Below are 20,049 nucleotides of genomic sequence, written 5' to 3'. Positions count from 1 at the left end.
ATGATCAACATTGCGTGGCAGGAGTATGTGCTCCACTGAGTGTCCCTCTAGTAATTTTTGAAACTTCACTCTTACATGGTGTTATTGGTTTCAGAATGTCATATTTATTACAAAATATTGATGAGACTATAACACTGTATTAATCTTAACATCACAAAGCTAGCTTGAATAAGCAAGTAGATGCATCGCATACTTTCAAGACAAAGTATAAACTTGATGCCGAATCGTTATTGTGTGATCACAAGAATACTGGCTCAGGCTGGTGTCAGTAAAGAGTCATGTCCATACCTTGAAACCTTAAGTTTAAATACATTAGTCATAGAAACTTCGATACTACTGACAAAGTACTTGAAAATATAATTTGGACGATGCAAACTAATTTTTGACAGTCATGTCCTTAAGACAACTATGATGATGCTCTCTGATGACCATAATAATAACACATTGAAAAAGTAATTGTAACATGTAATACGATACATAAAACATAAAGATAATTTCACTTGAACTGCATTATTACAAGCTCGATAAGTGATAAAAACATTAGTGCAAAGTGATTTCTGCTTTGAATTTTCAAGGAAAATATGAATACATCCATTGTTTTACGTACGAATTGTTGTTGGTGATGCTGTAAAATTTATTATAGAGTTTTAAATTTATTAACGAAAACAAAACACACACCTGAGTTCAAATCTAAATAAGCTTTCTTGTAAGTGTTTGATTTGAATAAGCTTTCTTGTAAGTGTTTGAAGACATACGGCACCTACGAACTTTATTAACTCCTGTATTAATAAATTATGAGCATTTCGAAGTTTAGAAGGAGCAACACAAACAAAGTAATTTTTTTAGAGGTCTAACTCTTATATTAAACTTGAAGTAGTGAAACATTACAAGAGGATTCACAATTCACACAGAAAAAGCTGTGACAGGAAGAAAATACGTATACTGATTTGGTAACATAATCACATGTGTATGTTATTTGAAGGGGCATAATCAGTATGATCTGACATAAATATAACACATAAATCGGTAACTAAACACAGGAAGGTAGCAGGGTTAGCTATTATTCTTTTGTTAGTTTAATATACATTGGGTATGTATAAAAAACATTGTTCGAATTTTTTCGTTCATTACAATTAATGTTTTACATCGAAGCCGCACAGTTCAGTACGTTAAAGATGATAATTAAAGTCCGTCCATTTCTAACTGCACTGCATTAATTAGAATATATTAAAAACTGGTAAACTCGATTATAGCACACGTGAATGTGACATCAATGAAAGTCGATGCTCGGCATTACACATTGTCTTCTTATAACGTATATTGTCGTGGGCTCCCAGTGACACAGCGGTATGTTTACGGACTCATATCCCTAGCGACTGGGCATCGATATCTGTGGTGTAGCTTTGTGCTTAACTTACAAACAAACAGAAGTTACTGTGTCACACTTATCAAACAAAGAACACTTTTTCAAGCATGCTTAAAACTTTCAAGTTGTCAAAGTACCTTATTTGATTTTGTTCAAGTTTATACTTTAAAATGAGTAATGCAACTTTTGAGTACGCATGTTTTGAGTGATTATAAGCTGATATTTTGTACAAACGAATGTCTCGGATTGTCCAGGTTTCTCTGTAACAACTCAATAACTCATTTAAGTTATAAAATGAATTTGTACAATAGATCTTAAGCCAAATCGTCATTGTCATCTGAACTAAAGTGCACAAGCTGTGAAACTGAAAATAAAATACAACTATTTCGATATTTCTTGCAAAATATATTTTCCGGGTCAACTTCACGTTTGAACTTTCTGTGTCACCAGGAAACTCTTTTATGGGATAAAGTACTTACCTTCAATGAAAAATTATGTAACAGTAGCATATAACTTTAAGTAGTTTACAACACTTGGGAATAACTACTGTCAGTGAAGATCGTAACACATCAGTGTGCCCTACAGTGGATTTTTTTGTTTATTTGTTTGTTTTTTTTAACTTTGCGTAAAGCTACACGAGGGCTACTTGCACTAGCCGGCCCTAATTTAGCAGTGTAAGACTAGACAGAAGGCAGCTAGCTTGTCATCACCACCCACCACCAACTCTTGGGCTACTCTTTCACCAACGAATAGTGGGATGTACCTTAACATTATAACGCCCACACGGCTGAAAGGGGCGAGCATGTTTGGTGCGACGGGGATTTGAACCCACGACCCTCGGATTACGAGTCGAACACCTTAACCCACCTGGCCATGTACGTGCCCCCACTGTAGAACAGCGCTAAGTATACAAACTTACAACGCTAAAATTTAATGTTCAATCCCCCACAGTAGTCAGAGCAGGTAACCCAACGTGGTTTTGTTCCGAAACAAACTAAACATCAGTGTAGCTAAAAACAAAAACTGAGCAACCATCCGTGTTACTTCAAGCTTTGAATATGAGGTTTGGCAATTAAAACATTATATTTACCTTCTTTGCCATAAACGTACGTCTCCATAAATCTGCTTTTTAATCAACTAAGAAGAGTTTCTTCTGAGTGAGGATAAATGTGAGGATACTGGAAAAATGTGCATGTCTTCAACTATTTTGTAGCCAGTTGATTCTCCTGAGCTCTAGATAAGTTTAAACTGTCTACGGTCAAGAATGACTTCATTTTATTTCCCTGGTCTCTCTCAGGATTAGACTGGTTTGCTCTTGAAATACTTTTATTGCTATTTAGGATAGGATTTTTATATTATTCAGTTCTCTGCTCTAGCTCTTGTCACAATATCTTCATATTGATCATCACTATATCCCAGAAATATTATTCATTCTCCTTAATAGTTGCCTCTTCTCAAAAATCCTTGGTATTGATGAGATAGGTACAAGCATCAATGTTGTATTTACTTTTTGCCACAGCAACTTGAACTTACTGAACTCTGACCCAGACGTCTCATATCTTCCTCTTCCGCCTTATTCTAACCACAATAATGGAGCATAATAACTCTACCTAGGATACATATATAGAACTTTCTGGACAATGGCGTGACACCTCATTACCTCAAACTTCTGTTCAATGGTTACAAAGTGTCACCTGGGACATGGATTTAACTATTATCAGAAGGAGCTTTTGTTGGCTGAACAAAAGCTTCGTTGTCAATTTGTACATTTCTGCTTGTAGCATGCAATTCAACGTTTACGTTTCATATTCAAAACTCCTTATTGAACGCACATCTTGCGGCCCTTTAGTTATAATTTTACGTCCGCTTTCAATAATAATGTAAAAGAAACAACATCTGGTAATACATTACAAGCTCACAAAATTACAATAGCTTGGATTGTTCTCCCTACCTCCTCTAGGGAATTATGGAACTGTTTTTCTTTTCTTATTTTAGAAGGCAGATAAACAGTTGAAAATAATATATACTTGGTTTTCGATAAGATAAAAGCTTGTTTGTTTATCCGCAGTTTCCTGGTTTCTCAGTCTGCCCTGATTTATTATTATTATTTTTACCTGTTCTGGGGTTAATACTGCCAGATAAATGATTATCTATCATCAGGAACAACTCGTGTTATTTAGCATGTTTTCCTGTTGTTTCTAATTAGTTGAGGATACATTCAAATAAAGCTTTAAATGATAAATTAGAAACTACTTTATTATAATGACATTCCAAAGGGAGACATGATCGCACCGTGTTTAAGATGGTCGTGTTTCCCTTCGTAGAGGCACAATGCCACCACGATAAGACGATTTTCTATTTATCCATTAAAATTCGTATTATTAAAATATTTATAAGACACTGATACCTCTGCAACTACAACTCAATCACTGTTTCGTAATATCTACATAGATATTTCATGCCACTTATTTACACTTAAAGTCTTTGTTTTAACTTTTTCCACGTGTATTAATTATCTCTTTCTATTGTTCAGAAATCATTCCTTAAATATATCAATCTTACTTTATGTTACTCTTTAGAACATAAATGTAAAAGCTTATACTTCGTTCAATATGATTTACATTTTGATTCATATGTCAAAGTACTCTAACTTGCTAGTTCCTACAGACGCACTCGGACATTTTTTTACTGTTCACATAATTTAAGAAACAATTTTTAAACTTTACCTTTTCTAATTTTTCCATAACCTCATTTTACTCACGTGCAACAAATGTATTCGAATTTTACCTTGTTTAACTGTTCAATATTTAAATGTATATCCTTTGTCTTACAAAGTAACGTTGATCATACATTTAACTCTTTTGTTTTATCTTTCACAAATACGGGGATTTACCATTTGAAATTAATTGATGACAATATGAGGTGACCATATTCTTCCACAGCTTAAGCAGCAAAACACCCTGGTTCTTTTGTCCTTTTGTAATTCCTTTTAGTAGGCCCAGCATGGCCAGGTGGGTTAAGGCGTTCGATTCGCAATCTTAGGGTCTTTGAATCCCCCTCCCACCAAACATGCTCGCCCTTTCAGCCGTGGAGGCGTTATAATGTTAGAATCAATTCCATTATTCGTTGGTGAAAGAGTAGCCAAAGAGTTTGCGGTAGGCGGTAATGACTAGCGGCCTTCCCTCTAGTCTTACACTGCTAAATTAGGGACGGCTAGCGCAGATAGCTTTCGTGTAGCTTTGCGCAAAATTAACAAAACAAACAAGCTTGAAGTACATTTGAGTAGCTTTTAAGGCCTTTAACTTTATCAGTTTTATTCAATATGCTCTAAACTTCTAAATTACTTTTACTATATTACAGCCCGATATCAGAGTTCCAAGTTAAGTACGACATACTTTATTTCCGGCAAAAGTTCGCTCGAGAGGACTGAGTTTTTTAAATTTTTTTCACACATTGTTAAAATTTTGTTTGAAATTTCTCTCTAATATTAAAAGTATAAAATTCTTTTCTATCATTTTAATTTTATTTTAATTTTGTTTTGAATTTCGCGCAAAGCTACTCGAAGGCTATCTGCGCCAGCCGTCCCTAATTTAGCAGTGTAAGACTAGAGGGAAGGCAGCTAGTCATCACCACCCACCACCAACTCTTGGGCTACTCTTTTACCAACGAATAGCGGGATTGACCGTCACATTATAACGTCCCCACGGCTGAAAGGGCGAGCATGTTTGGTGCGACCGGGATTCGAACCCGCGACCCTCGGATTACGAGTCGAACTTCTTAACACGCTTGGCCATGCCGGGCCATGTTTTATTTTGGCCAGTAGCCAACAGTCAGCTTATCCAACATAATAAAAGCCAAATATATAGCGGTACAAATTGAGAAAAATCACCATCTCATGAAGAGTTTAATGTGTTGAATAAAATTCTGGACTGACATTCCTTGTCGTCATTCGCTTCTTGTTGATAACAGTTATTACAAACATCAGTTAGATATCTATTTTCAATTTTTATGAACATAAAATATAGCTTTCTTTAAATAGTAACTTCCTGTCAAACTTTAGAAGTCAGTGCTTTCTTTGTGCTTTGACGCCATACGCTATACGGATACTTTCTAACAGCTTATCTTTGATTGACGCGATAAAATGTATTTGAAATGATAAACTACCTTGTTTTCATATGGATTCTTAAACATGTAATTTTATCGCAACAGAATCTGTTTTAACTTCAGTAAACTAAGTTAACTGGGTGTTTGCCTTCTGATATTTTATTTTTCGATGTAGCTGCCAAATGTTGGCTCCACATATTGTCTCTTTCGCGTTATTTGTTCATGTCAGTAAATACCAAGTCAGCTCTGATCGCAATTATCAGAAGATGCTAGTATACGGGACTCGTCGTTTGTTCTTCCAGAGAAGGTCCGGATTTTTATCTATTAGACTTACATAAATATTATTATATTTGGTTATACACCATATTCTTCCGAGATTTAAATTAATTGTAATTTTTGGGAAATCAATTCTTTATATTGCATTTAAAATGTACACAAAATTTATACCTGTTTAATTATTTTTATATACATCATCTCGCTCTAGTATGAAAAGGGAAAACAACTTTTATTTAACTAAATGTAGTAGTTATATTCACGAACACCCATTCTAGGATGTAGGTGTGTTTGGTGAAGCTTTGGATCATAAGAATCATGAAACTAAAGTGTTTATAACTTTTCAGTCGATTTTTAAACTTCGTAGTTGTTGTAATGAACTTTCTATTCAGGTTGTGACGGGTGTGTTGTTAACAACGTAAGTGACTTCCGCTGAAACCTGAAAACCTATCAGTTCTGCATTGAACAGTAGCTTATTGAGTCTGTTAGATTGTCAGAGTAAGGTTATTTCGCAATTTGGAGACATTAATAACGTATATCTTATATGCTGGGAAGGTTCTTTCAATTTTATGTAGAAAACTTCTGGTTATTATTTTCATCAACCAGAGTATAATTCTTTTCAATCCAGTCTATCTTCTCAGATTCTAAAGCTATGTGGTCGTTAATCAACCAGAGTATAATTCTTTTCAATCCAGTCTCTCTTCTCAGATTCTAAAGCGATGTGGTCGTTCATCCACCAGAGTATAATTCTTTTCCATTCAGTCAACTTCCTCAGATTCTTGTTCTGTAGCTTTACAGAAAGAAAAGTATCTTTTCAGTTATGATAGATTTATGAATATACTTTATTACATTACTGCTAACGGTCACATGCTCTAAAACTTGTGTGATTGTGAAAGTCCAATCAATTTAACTATCTTTAGGATCAAAATATTTGCCAAAGCCTTCCTGGGTCTCTGTTTACATAAGTTCGGTCTCCTAAAGAAAAATAAATATATATTTCATGAGCTTCCACAGAAAGATATCCAGAGGAGTATATAACCGGTGTATGTACCTTATTTTCTTAGGGAAGATGAATTATGGAGATTTGTACATTTTGTGAACAGGCAGCCTATGATACACCTTTCGGTCCTTTTGAACATTTTGCTCTGTTGGGCAGTTTTTAGAGTGACTAGCATGTTTGTATGTTAATTGTTTCTTTATTTCCACCTTTCTCTGAAGTAGTGTTAACACATGTAGATTTCATTAACTCATTAAACTATCGGTCTATAACAACGAAATACACACAGAAATAAACGTGGTAGTTCTGCGTGACATATGAAAAGCACATGTGTCATCTTTAAAGGAAATCACGTAACAATTTGCAAGATACTCATTAAATCTTTCCCGTTATATATATTATTGTATACTATTTTTTAAAAAAGTATTAATTTCAAAAACTATTTTAGAGATCCGCTTGAAAAGGTTAACCATTATTTGATGACAATATGTGTTGAAAATTACATTTATCCTCAAAGAAATTTAACAATCTCGAATTAGGAAGGCTGTGTGTGCAAATTTCTTTTGGGACAGAAGACCACGTAGGACTAAAACAGACTGATGAACGTATCTAAACTAGTTTTCTAATCTTTGTGCTAACACTTTGTTTAAAAATATTTATTGATTCTTTTACGTCAACTTAACTGACGTAGGACTAAAACAGACTGATGAACGTATCTAAACTAGTTTTCTAATCTTTGTGCTAACACTTTGTTTAAAAATATTTATTGATTCTTTTACGTTAACTTAACTGACATACGCGGTATCGTGTATTTTGCATAGTTGTTACAAAATTACGAACTGGAACTGAAAAATGCTATTATAGTTAGTACAGCAATGAATAATATAGTTCCAAACTCATCAGATTTACTACATAAGCAAATACGGTAAGAACTGAAGCCTGGGAAAAAACTAATTCTTACAAAGTGTTTAAAATATCCAAATATAAATTCACCGAAAACCTTTGTCTTTCATGAACGTCGTGAAAATACTATAATTGTTTATTGGTTTTGTTTTTCTACATTACAGTTACACAGAATGTAAAGGAAGAGCTTCATTTTGAAAAGGTTCATCGTACTAACATGGGTGCCTACTTGTGTGTTGCTGATAACGGAGTGCCACCAACCATAAGTAGACGGACATATTTAAAAGTGACGTGTAAGTTAAGTTACTGGATTTATCAGGTGTTTTTTTCTGACAGACTTTTGATGGTTGATATAACACTCATTTTAAGATGTAATATATATATATGTATATTGTTTTCCACTTTGCTTTCTGATCACGTATTACATTACTTTTTTATTATACACCACTATAAGTTAGTACCATTACATATTTGCACCATGCAATGAAAAAAACAAAAGCTTTTAATTTTGTTTTATGTGTCTAAATCTTTCTGTTCATGGCGAGTGCTAGAAAGAGTTAGAACTTGGCATTTACCTTGTTTCCTTGAGGAAGATGAATTATGGAGATTTATACATTTTGTGAACAGGCAGCCAATGATACACCTTTAGGTCCTTTTGAACATTTTGCTCTGTTGGGTAGTTTCTAGAGTGACTAGCATGTTTATAAGTTAATTGTTTCTTTATTTTCACCTATCTCTGAAGTAGTGTTAACACATGTAGATTTCATTAACTCTTTAATAGTACAAGTTTACCGTACAAAGCACAAATATTGTGAAGCTGTGGGGCGTGGCTTAGTAGTTAACGTGCTCAACTGTGATAATGGTATCCCACAGCCGGAACAACATGTGCTCCGCATTACAGGCCTATAGATGCGTTACAAAAGTGACTGCAAATTCTCTATTAATCAGAGAAGTTCGAAAGTTGGCGGTGGGTGGTAATTACTAGCTATCTTCCCTCTACACTTTCAAGTGAAAAGTAGGGATAGGTAATTCAGATATCTTTTGTGTAGTTCTGCGCAAATATCTGAAACAAAACAAATTACTCCAGACTTTCGACAGTCTTCATCAGATTCAATCAAGCACATACCTCAACTTTAAGAACACAGCCAAGATATTTAACAAATTATCTGAGCTTATTGTATTTGCAAACCTGGTTTCTCTAAAAAAAAGTTCTTTGTTTACTTAATGTGTATTTTTTTCCTTTCCTTTTTGTAGTTTCACCAACAATATATGTACGTCATAACATGGTGACAGCTCCACTTCGAAAGGACTTGGTGACGTTAGAATGTCGTTCAGAAGCCTACCCACCATCAACAAATTATTGGCTCAAGGACAACTACCTGGTATCGAAGTTACCTAGAAAGCACGAGGAAGTTTTAGCTCGAAGCAGCACGAAAACTCACATGAAACTTGTTATTAGACACGTTCAGAAAGACGACTACGGAAGATACAGTTGCGTAGCCAGTAACAAAGAAGGAGAAGCCGAGGGTTCAGTGTATTTTCACGGTAAGATGATTCCTGTAAATGAATTATTAAAAAATAAATTAGCCATTATTTTATCGAAAAATTAAATATTCTTATAATTGTATATTTTTTCATACATTTCACCCTATAACGTATGTCGTTAAAATGTCTAAATGTTTATTTTTGTAACATTGCTAAAACTGTTTGTTTCATTATAACTAGTGGTGGGTAGCTATGGATTTCATAATATTCGTTTGATGCTCTGGTATGTTACTATGGTTTGTACATGTTGTTTTGAGTAGTTGTTCTTCAAAAGAAATATAAACATCCGTTTTGCGTACAAGGTTGTGCTTATTGTGTGACCTTTCTCGAAAAAGATGAACACTTTATTCAGACAACTTCTCTGTATTTAGTGTAACGTCCTACCTCGTCAGGTGCCAAAAGTATTAAATAGTCAAATTGTTGGTTTTTGTTTGTGATTTCGAGAAACCCACCTGAAGTAAAAATGTATCTCAAGACGCGCAAAGCTACACGAAGGCTATCTGCGCTAACCATCTCTAATTTAGCAGTGTAAGACTAGAGGGAAGGAAGCAAGTCCTCACCGCCAACGGCCCACTCTTGGGATACACTTTTACCAACGAATAGTGGGATTGACCGTTACATTGCAATGCCCACACGGCTGAAAGAGCGAGCATGTTTGGTGTGACGGGAATTCGAACTTGCGACCCTCAGATTATGACTCTAGCGCCCTCACCACTTAGCCACGCCAAACCATCAAATTGATCGAATGTTCAGAAATGATATGAAGCAAACGGACATTGCCAGAAAAACAGGGTACCCTAGTGTACTCTATCCAGAATTCCGAAACGTCATTGGACTGTTAGAAATATTGTTTCAAAAAAGTTCACAGGTAACGTGGAAATCTTATTGCTAGAGACGACCGTATTTTCATAAGGTTGACACGTCAAGGTTGAAAGAGATCTTGCGACACTTTACAACAGGAATGGCATGAACACATTTATTCCAGAGTATCCAGATGACGAGTTAACAGGTGACTGACCAAACAAGGTTATTTTGCAAGCAGACCATCTGCAAACCTAATATTAACAAGAATTCATTGTCATCATTGCGTTTCTTGGGCAAGACAGGATACCAACTTACAATTAAGGGACTGGCATGTCACTTTTTCATAAGAGTCCTGTTTTCGGCTCGTTAAAATTGATGATAAGGTTTGTGTTCGTCGTTTGTCAGGAAAACAAATGAGGGAAGACCGTCTTTCCCACAGTTAACACACAGTAGATGGTGTAGTCCATGTTGGGCAGTTATTCATCGTGTTAAAAAAAACTGCTCTCCATATCAATGTCATCCCATACAGACATACATGGAGGAGTTTATATTTCTACCTTGCTCCAGGGACAAATTTGACAATAACTTTGTATTCCAGGATGACTCTACCACTGCCCATAGTGCACGTATATTGTACAAGATTATATCGCCAGGAAGACGTTACAAGATTTCCATAGCCAGCAAAGTCTTCATATTGTAATGCCATTGAGAACTGTTGAGCAGAGCAATAACCTTATCTACAACATACCACATTGCCTTGTGGAGGTTATTAGCATATGAGGAGGACCAACCAAGTACCGAATTTTTAATATGAACTGAAATAAAGTTACAGATGATACTTATAATTGTTATATTCTAACATTACATATGATTTGGTAAGGTTTTGTTTGAGGTGACAAGTGTAATACTGAATTACATATCTTTCTACAGGTGACTGAAAAAAATTGTTTTTTTGTTGTAATGCATGGTTCATGATGTCCATATAATCTGTTTCATTATGCAGATTTATTATGTAAATGTGTAATATGACATGCATTTCTCAGTTTGACAGCGTTAGTGTATTTGTAATCTATTTTAATAATAGTAATAATCTTATTTGTTACAAAATATGTTAACATTTTCCATAAGATTGCAATTAATTTAATGCATAGAATAAAAAATATTAGTGCCCCGGCATGGACAGGTGGGTTAAGACGTTCGACTCGTAATCTGAGGGTCGTGGGTTCGAATCCACGTTTACACCAAACATGCTCACCCTTTCAGCAGTCGGGGCGGTATAATGTCACGGTCAATCCCACTATTCGTTGGTAAAAGAGTAGCCCAAGAGTTGGCGCTAGGTGGTGATGACTAGCTGCCCTCCCTTTAGTCTTGCACTGCTAAATTAGGGACGGTTAGCGCAGATGGCCCTTGTTTCGCTTTGCGCGGAATACAAAACAAACAATAAAATATTAGCTCTTTGTTCCATAATACTTAAGCGTTCAGCCTTTAAATCTGCCAATATCATATCACTGGTAGCACTGTCAAAAAATCTCACTATTTATATTCTAAACGACGTTATAAAGTGTATAATACTATCATCAATTGCCAAATTTCTAACGTCAATTATATTAACTCTATGAATTAAAATACACTCACTGTATACTTTTGAAGATTCTGGACACGAATAATAGTAAATTCGATCTACAAGTAGAAACTAAATAGACTGACCTAATTATTTTCTTGAATGACCTCCTGAGCTATAGAAATAAAGATGCGATAAAAAGTTCAAAGGGGAAACAAAGCATAAGACCAAACTATTTTCTTTAATCATTCACTTGTAGATCTTTGTCTTCTGTCAATATTAGCGATGGTATATGTTTTCTACTAGGACAAAATGAAGCCAGAATCACTGATGACTAGCCAAGGAAGCATTCGATTTGGCATAATTTTAAAATGCAACAGACTTTAGTATACCAGCTCCTTCAACAGTGCTAAGGATTCAATCGTATTTAACCATATGATCATATGATGTAAAAATATTACCCCAAACTGTTACATAACAGCTAAAACGAAGCTTCAAAACTATTTCAGATGGAATAAAGAAATAATTTATTGATTGGAAATTGAAGCACAATTGTGGATAGTTAATAATTGGAAGCTTGTGATGCGTCTGTTAACTTGCATTTCACCTCTTTTCTATATTGATGGTAGAGTGAAAACATGGGACTGTATGAGACAGTGAAAGATGTAATATAATTATTTTAATATATTATCAGGAGTTATTTGATTCTCCCAGAAGGCGAATAACATCCCAAGTATACTTAAACACTGTTGCCAACTACGTACGCCAAATAGTGCAACATTTCCTTTCTAATGTTTTTTTCCAAGATGATAATCCAACAATCATCTTTGTTCGGAAATGGTTCGACTTCAATCCTTCGTCAGCACATTCATTTTCGTTGCGAATTTGAACCTCGCCTTCGTTACTAGAAATATCTGGGCGAACACGTTGGTAAAATAATGTATTATGATTTAAACAAGGCAGGTAGCCTTCATTGTCTTGCTGAGTTTATGTCATACTGAATAATCCAACCTGATATGGTGTAGGGATCTTCATCAGCTAGCGATACTCATACAAACTGTAACTGACATTGACAGACTACTGTTTCCATTATTTTAATCAAATTATTTCGGTATTCATCATTTTATATTACATAAAACCCAGTCTCACAGGATAAATCCTGTTGGGCGCGGCATGGCCAAGCATGTTAAGGCGTTCGACTCGTAATCCGAGGGTCGCGGGTTTGAATCCCGGTCGCACCAAACATGCTCGCCCTCCCAGCCGTGGGGCGTTATAAGTTGTTGGCAAAAGAGTAGCCCAAGGGTTGGCGGTGAGCGGTGATGACTAGTTGCCTTCCCTCTAGTCTTACACTGCTAAATTAGGGACGGCTAGCGCAGATAACCCTCGAATAGCTTTGCATGAAATTCACAAAACAATAAAAACAAATGAATCCTGTTGTCGTTTTCAATCGTATAACTTTAGCCTCGTCCCGCACATGTTTCTTATTGCAAATTTAAATGTAAATAGATGAATTATTTAAACATTATTTACATTCCACGAAACCTTTACTTCAGTCTCAGAAATCGAAATTTGGATTCAGCGTGGACCTTGTTTTCATAGTGCAAGGCTGTTTGTTTACCGTGAGGAATCGAGTCCCTTATCTTAACATGACGAGTTTATAATTTTACTGCTGTCTCACTGGGGGACTCGTGAACTTTGACACTTAAAACACTCTGTTAAATACTTCTTTTGTAAGCAGTTTACAAAAATAAAACAGGCTTATTAATCACGAGCATTTCGTGAAACAGACATGGACATCAAATGTCTTTAGTAATGTATAACATTGGTACAAGCTTCTAGCAGTGAATAATCAATAACACTGGAATAGTTACAAAGTTCTTGTACTCAGAACTACATCAACCAGTAGTATAGGTCGTCAATAATTATGTGTCAAGAACTATTTAGTAAGTAATCTAGAACACTAATAATTATATGCCAATAACTACTTTAGTAAGTAAACTAGGACACTTGTAATTATGTGCTCATAACTGCTTCATTAGGTTTGTTTGTTTTTAATCAAGCATAAAGCAATACAATGGATTGTCTGTGCTCTAGTCACCACGGGTATAGAAACCCGGTTACTAGCGTTGTAAGTCCACAGACACACTGCTATACCACTGGTGAGTTTGTTTGTTTGTTTGTTTGTTTGTTTTGGAATTTCGCACAAAGCTACTCGAGGGCTATCTGTGCTAGCCGTCCCTAATTTTGCAGTGTAAGACTAGAGGGAAGGCAGCTAGTCATCACCACCCACCGCCAACTCTTGGGCTACTCTTTTACCAACGAATGGTGGGATTGACCGTCACATTATACGCCCCCACGGCTGGGAGGGCGAGCATGTTTAGCGCGACGCGGGCGCCAACCCGCGACCCTCGGATTACGAGTCGCACGCCTTACGCGCTTGGTCATGCCGGGCCACCACTGGTGAGCACATTACTAACTAATCTAGAACATTGATAATTATGTGCCAAGGACTACTTGAGTAGTTACTATAGGATTCTGATAATTATGTGTCAATAATTTCTTCAGTGAATCATCTGGGATATTTGTATTCTTATCCATTTTGAGAATAAATTTTTACTTTAAGTAGGTTTCTCGTTGCCACGAATCCAAGATATTACTAATTATGTGTACAGAAAAATTTTAGTAAATAATGCATGAGTTTCAAAGCTTTCAAATGTGCTGTGAGCATTGTAAACTCTGTAAAACTGGCACATACGGAATCTCTTTTAAAGTACATTTACATCCTCCTTTTGTTTTATCCATTGGAAAAAGTGCGCGCGCATGCGCGCTTAGATAGCAAGAAGCGCGCTTATTTTCTGGACAGACAAAAATTTATTATTATAATAACAGATTATTTATATTATATCATTCAGGTCTATGTTGTTTATTTATAGGTAAGTGGAGTTTAGCATTAGCCATAGTACAAGCTCTCTTCCCTTCAGCCAATTCTGTCACACAACATTTGTTAGTACGCAGATCAGGGAGTTTGATGCTGTTTCTAATTTTGAACTTACTAAAGAGAAACAACCAACCAGCAGCAGCCACTTTTACTTTATTAGTATTAACAAACGAATGTCCATTTATAATACATATTTTTGTTTTAACATCATTATTTTAATCGTGTTACATGTACTATTACTTTACTCTTGAGGATTTTGACACTAACCTCAGCACAATCGCTCCTCCCTCTAATAATTTCTTGAAAGGTATTGTAGTAATAACATCCAGTTCAAGTGGTATTTGTGCTTTCAACATAGTTTCGTGCTATTCCACTTCCACCCTTCCAGTTTACGAGAGTGACCTCTGTTTACGATCTTCCTCTGATCTCAGTGTGCATGCTACCTCATTAACGATCCAATTCGCAAATGTTACCAGGTTTCTCCAGGGTTAAGCCTTTCCAGTTAGGTGTTCAACTTTCTCTTTGAATGATATGCCTCTGTGGACTGGAATGTAAGTCTCTCAAAGACGTTTTCCTTGTCCTGTGGATACAATTCTAACCTTGTGGAGATGCTCAGGGAACTATCAGAAGTACCATCCTGTTAAGAACGTTGATGTTACTGGTCAATTAGACAAGCATTTCCTTGTTTGCTTCATACTCTTGTTTGAGTGAATTAAGTTGTCAGGGTTCGACCACTGACCATCAAATACTCGAAGTACGTCTTTTCACGCTGCTTCTTCCAATTTAGTCACAACCGTGACACGGTCAATTATTCAATTGTAATTAATGCTGTAATGTTGGTGTCATTTAGAAGTGTTAGACAATATATCTGAGATTGTGTAAAGATAAACTATTCCACTTAACAATTGTTATTTAATGTATCATTTTATTAATGTTAAATATGATTTAGAACTAAAATAGCAACGAGTAATCAATCATTTTAATTCATCAATGAGATGTTTTAGAAACAGTACATGTAAAGATAGATGGATCAAAAACATAGCATTAAAGATATATTAATTTTCATATTTAACATTGGTTTAAAAGAGGTCGTTAAACAGCGTAATCAAATAATTTGTGAGAGTAGAAATATATATCTATAAAGTAATAAACAGATATATGTATTATGTGTATACATATATTTATATACAAGCTAAAGTAGTCGTCCTTTGTCCGGGTTGTGAATTTTATAAAAAATTTAGGGGTGAATGCTGTGATAAATAACACAAGTATCTTAACATTCCCACAAGTCATTAATAACATAACATGTTACTGCATTATTCATTATTACCTCACCAAAAGTTTTGTATAAGTTTTAATAACTCAATATGCATATACTTAAAACATAGTATTCATTCTGCATTGTCAGTGATGTCGAGAAACCCACTTGTTGAGAAATTTATATGCAAAAACGGCTCGTTTGGGTTGAGAAAATATTTTACATAGAAGAGCGAACAACGTTTCGACCTTCTTCGGTCATCGTCAGGTGACGATGACCATTCTGCATTGGTTAAAGTGGCTTTGTATTAAGAGATAGTGGCCAAAGTAATGGCGGTAGGATATTTTCTATTACTTGCTTTAAACACCCAGTTTTTAATATCCTTTCACAGTGAATCATGGGATTAATTAATTTCCTGTTATTGGCTACATAAGTGCTTTATGGGCTGAAATTGAAAGGTCATAAGGCAAAGTAGAAAGTAAGTATAACTCAAGAAATGGTTGCCCATATAGGCCTTATGGTGACTATTGGAGTAAGAGCTTCAGCTGAGTTTATGTAGCTTTGCAAGAGTGGTGGACATTTTATTTCATTGCATTCCTCCATAGAGAGTAATAGTGAACTCTTTGAGATATATAAGACATGTGTGTGCCTTCTCACACACGTTTTTCGTTTTATCTTTGATCTAGGAGAAAGCATCATTTATGAATGTAGTTAGTGTTAACTTACGTCAAAGATAATAAATACCCAATAAAAGCGATAATGGGATAAGAAGAAATTGAGAACCTTCCACTAACATGCCCCTTATTCCAAATTATTATTCAACAAAGTTTGATTATGATCGGCCTAGCGACATATGAGTAATTAGATAACTGACAAACAGGCAGACACGTAATTTTTTTTTTTTTTTGCTCTTTATATAAAAATCAAAATCTAATAAAGATCTTTTGTAATTGGCGCCATCTATGAATATAGTTAACGTTAACTTAGTCAAAGATAACACTGGTCAACAAAGTTTTTGTTGCATTTATATCAAAAACTTGGTATTACATAATTTCTTGCCCTGATTTCAGATCTGTAGTTAGTTTTTTCCTCAGTGCTCTACTTTTTTTGCAATCAAGGTATTTAAAAATCTCAAAATTTCGTCATCATCACATTGACGTCGTAGTCTATCATGAAAAATATGTGATAAAATATGTTATAAAACTCTTTAATATAGCTGGGTAATAAAAAAGGAAATGCAAGATAGTATAAATGTATTAAAGTTATTTATATAAATTCAATTTTATATCAAGTTATAATTCAATTTATTTATATAAAACTGATTAGTAGATAAGACATTTGCTACTATGAGGAGGCAAAGCTCAATTGCAGTCTACTCAGGCATAAATTTCCGCTTGTAGCTCTTGCGTTTGTGGACTGTCTCAGGGCATTCTCGTTTAATGCTCCAGGAGTAATCTGCCATCATATGTTTGTCCCATCTCCCTTGGTAACGCTCTTCCATGGTCTTGAGGTCCTAATGGAACCGCTTGACTTGCTCGTCACTTACAGCTCCTGGGTTTTCAGGGAATCTGTCAAGATGACTGTACAGGTAATGGAGTTTGACACTCATGTTACATCCAAGATCGCGAAAAGCTGACAACATATTCGCTACAAGGGTTTCATAGTTGTCAGCTTTTTTATTGCCGAGAAAGTTTGCCATCACCGCCACAAATGAAAGCCATGCAGTCCTTTCCTTGTCGTTCATCTTTCTGGCAAATTCTTGATCACGCACAAGTGCACGAATCTGTGGTCCATCAAAAACACCTGCCTTGATCTTCTCGAAGGACAAATCAGGGAGCACAGAAAATATGTGTTGGAAGCATTCACCGTCAGTATTCAACGCCTTTATAAACTGTTTCATCAAGCCCAGCTTGATATGGAGAGGAGGAAATATGATCTTTCTCGACTGACAATTGGATCGTTGACAATATTTGGCATACCCGCCTTCAGAGTCTCACGTATGGGCCACTCCTGGTTCCAGTACTTTTCTCGAGCTCGGCTGTCCCACATGCAAAGATAGCAGGGGTACTTTGTAAATCCTCTTTGTTGACCTAGGAGGAAATTAACCATTTTGAGGTCCACACAAATTGTCCAGTTGTGCTTGTGGTATTTTAGTAGGTCAATTACAGTCTTAATGTCATTATATTCCTCTCGTAAATACACAGAGTGTCCAATTGGAACAGCTGCATAGACATTGTCATTATGAAGTAGAACGCACTTCAAACTTTGCTTAGAACAATCTAGAAATAATTGCCAGTCATTTGGATGGTATATTGGCATCCCTAATTCCTGGAGAAGACCTGAGATATTATGACAATAAACAAACATATTCTCCTCTGTAAAAAATGGCACAAAAGCCTGCTCCCGATTTTAAAAGTATGACACTTTAGTTGTATGGCTCAGCTGATTCTTTTCTTGAATCCTGGAAGCTAACACTTCAGCTGCATTTTTTGGAGAGACCCAAATCACGCACAAGGTCATTCAACTCTGGCTGGCTAAACTGTTGAGGAGTTAATGACTGTGGGGTCTCATAAGAAGGATCGCCAGATTCTGAAAGTATTTCTTGAGTTTCATCAGCAGTCTCTTGCTCTTGGTCACTACCCACATCTTCAGATGGAAGAAATCCTTTAAAAACTGGGATTGGGAGCTCATCAGAGTGCAGAGCAGGTCGGATTGCTGAGGGAATACTAAGATATGAGATTTTGTGTCTGTTTTTCTTGCCAATGCCCTTTGTATTGACCAGACAAAAATAACAGTCAGTTGTGTGTTCCATCGGTTCTTGCCAGGTCATGGGGAATTCCGAAAGGTAAACCCTTACGTTTCCCTTTTGTCCAGTCACGCAGCATTTCCTCGCAGTTATGACACACAATATGTGGGGCCCATTTCATGTCTTGGTCACCAAGAGCAAGTCCAAAGTACGCTTTATAAGCACGCCTCACAAACGATGTTATATTATGCCTTTGACGAATAAGCGTGAAGCATCCACAAATACAACAGAAAGCGTCCGGCTTGTTCTCACATTGATGTCTCCTTGTAGCCATGATCAGATCTGAAACAAAATCAAAACAATTTTAATATCTCTGTTGATAACATAAACGTGTAAGTAATTAACACGTTTCCTGCGATGGGACCTACCGGTGTCCCACTATTGTCTTACCTTTAACTAAGTTGCAGGCTAGAGACAAATGTAACGACAACCTCACGTTATCATAGCTCATGCAGCACTGAAGCTGTTAGATGTACAAGAGCATCGCAGCAGTTGCCGGTTTGTCAATATAGGCATCGCAGGAAACGTGTTAATTTGACCACAAACGGCTAGAATAAAAAACTTAAAATTGCATTAAAACTAGAGCATGTAGAGCTGAACCGTTTTCATATTTGAATTTAGCAGGTCACAAAGGGTAAGAATGAGTAAAAAAATCTTATGCAACTGAGATTTCGAAAAAATTTGTTGACCTGTTCAATGCTCAAGAACAGGAATAATAGGGTGTAAAGGTTATAAACTCCAATTAACATGCATATATAGAGATAGATTAAGAGCTATTTTTGTGTAGACATAGCGCGATCTGTGAATGTGCTTAGCGTTAACTAAAGTCAAAGATAATAAGTGCTCAATAACAGAAATAAAGGGGTTAAGGGCTGTGAACTCCCACTTGCATGCCCTTTATTCCAAACCAACAGGCCCGGCATGGCCAAGCGTGTTAAGGCGTTCGACTCGTAATCCGAGTGTCGCGGGTTCGGATCCCGGTCGCACCAAACATGCTCGCCCTTTCAGCTGTGGGGGCGTTATAATGTCACGGTCAATCCCACTATTCGTTGGTAAAAGAGTAGCCCAAGAGTTGGAAGTGGGTGGTGATGACTAGGTGCCTTCCCTCTAGTCTTAAACTGCTAAATTAGGGACGGCTAGCTCAGATAGCCCTCGAGTAGCTTTCCGCCAAATTAAAACAAAAAAGAAAATCAAAACTAACGTTTTACAAAGATTGTTTAATACTGGCCCAGCAACCTAGTAATTAGATAACGAACATACAGACAACAAATTTGTTTGCATTGTATACCTGTAGATTTAATAATATTTTTTTTGTTTCTGGTATAAGAAGGTGGTACCAGCTTTGAATATATTTAATGTTAACTTACGTCAAACATAATAAATACTCAATAATAGAAATAGTCGGGGTGGAAAGGGTTGTAAACACCCATCAACATGTTCCTTATTCCAAACTTTCATCCCACAAAGTTTGATTGCGGCTGGCTCAGCGACCTA

At 36.0% G+C, this 20,049-nt stretch overlaps 1 protein-coding gene across 1 annotated transcript in view; it reads left to right on the top strand.

The window, feature by feature from the left end:
• Nucleotides 1–20,049, top strand: part of LOC143239527 (lachesin-like) — a 275,854-nt gene that overhangs the window by 234,297 nt on the left and 21,508 nt on the right. Inside the window, exons 8-9 of the mRNA XM_076480683.1 lie at nt 7,808–7,936; nt 8,898–9,188. Of these exons, the coding sequence (XP_076336798.1) occupies nt 7,808–7,936; nt 8,898–9,188 (420 nt within the window). The remainder of the gene's footprint in view (nt 1–7,807; nt 7,937–8,897; nt 9,189–20,049) is intronic.

The sequence above is a fragment of the Tachypleus tridentatus genome, chromosome 13, assembly GCF_004210375.1.
Source record: "Tachypleus tridentatus isolate NWPU-2018 chromosome 13, ASM421037v1, whole genome shotgun sequence".
NCBI lineage: Eukaryota > Metazoa > Arthropoda > Merostomata > Xiphosura > Limulidae > Tachypleus > Tachypleus tridentatus.
Note: the sequence above shows the minus strand (reverse complement) of the source record. Positions and strands in the feature narration are given on the sequence as shown.